Below are 405 nucleotides of genomic sequence, written 5' to 3'. Positions count from 1 at the left end.
GGGGAGGGCTGAGCTGCCGGCCTCTCTAGGGGCTGGGGCTCATAGCATGTGCGTTCCTCGCTTCTCCCTACGGCGTGCCTTCTTCTAGGCCTGGCTGAATGAGAAATTTGCTCCAGAGCTGCTGGAGAGCAAACCCGAGATCATTGAGTGCGTGGTGGAGCAGCTGGACCACATGGTAGGTTCTGCTGGCTGAGGTGGTGCTGCACACAGGCCCTGGTGCCCCGGCCTGGCGGATGCATGCTGGGGTCCCGATGGGATTGCCAGGATTGCCTGCGCCTCTGTCCCCGAGGTAAGGCTGTTCAGAGCACTTTCCTTGAGCTCGTCCTGGAGAGGGGACTGGAAGGTACAGTGAAAGGTACAGCGTCATCAAAAGCGGGTGCCGGCTGGTTTTTGTGGGCCCTTGGA

At 60.7% G+C, this 405-nt stretch overlaps 1 protein-coding gene across 1 annotated transcript in view; it reads left to right on the top strand.

Moving 5' to 3' along the window:
- Window positions 1-88: 88 nt before the first annotated feature.
- GINS4 (GINS complex subunit 4 (Sld5 homolog)) overlaps window positions 89-405 on the top strand; it is a gene marked incomplete at both ends in the record, with an annotated part of 2,145 nt that continues 1,828 nt past the window's right edge. Inside the window, one exon of the mRNA XM_010143786.1 lies at window positions 89-175. Coding sequence (XP_010142088.1) covers window positions 89-175 — 87 coding nt within the window. The remainder of the gene's footprint in view (window positions 176-405) is intronic.

Source organism: Buceros rhinoceros, unplaced genomic scaffold, assembly GCF_000710305.1.
Source record: "Buceros rhinoceros silvestris isolate BGI_N320 unplaced genomic scaffold, ASM71030v1 scaffold24229, whole genome shotgun sequence".
NCBI classification, from domain to species: Eukaryota; Metazoa; Chordata; class Aves; order Bucerotiformes; family Bucerotidae; genus Buceros; species Buceros rhinoceros.
This window is presented reverse-complemented; position numbering and strand designations above follow the sequence as displayed.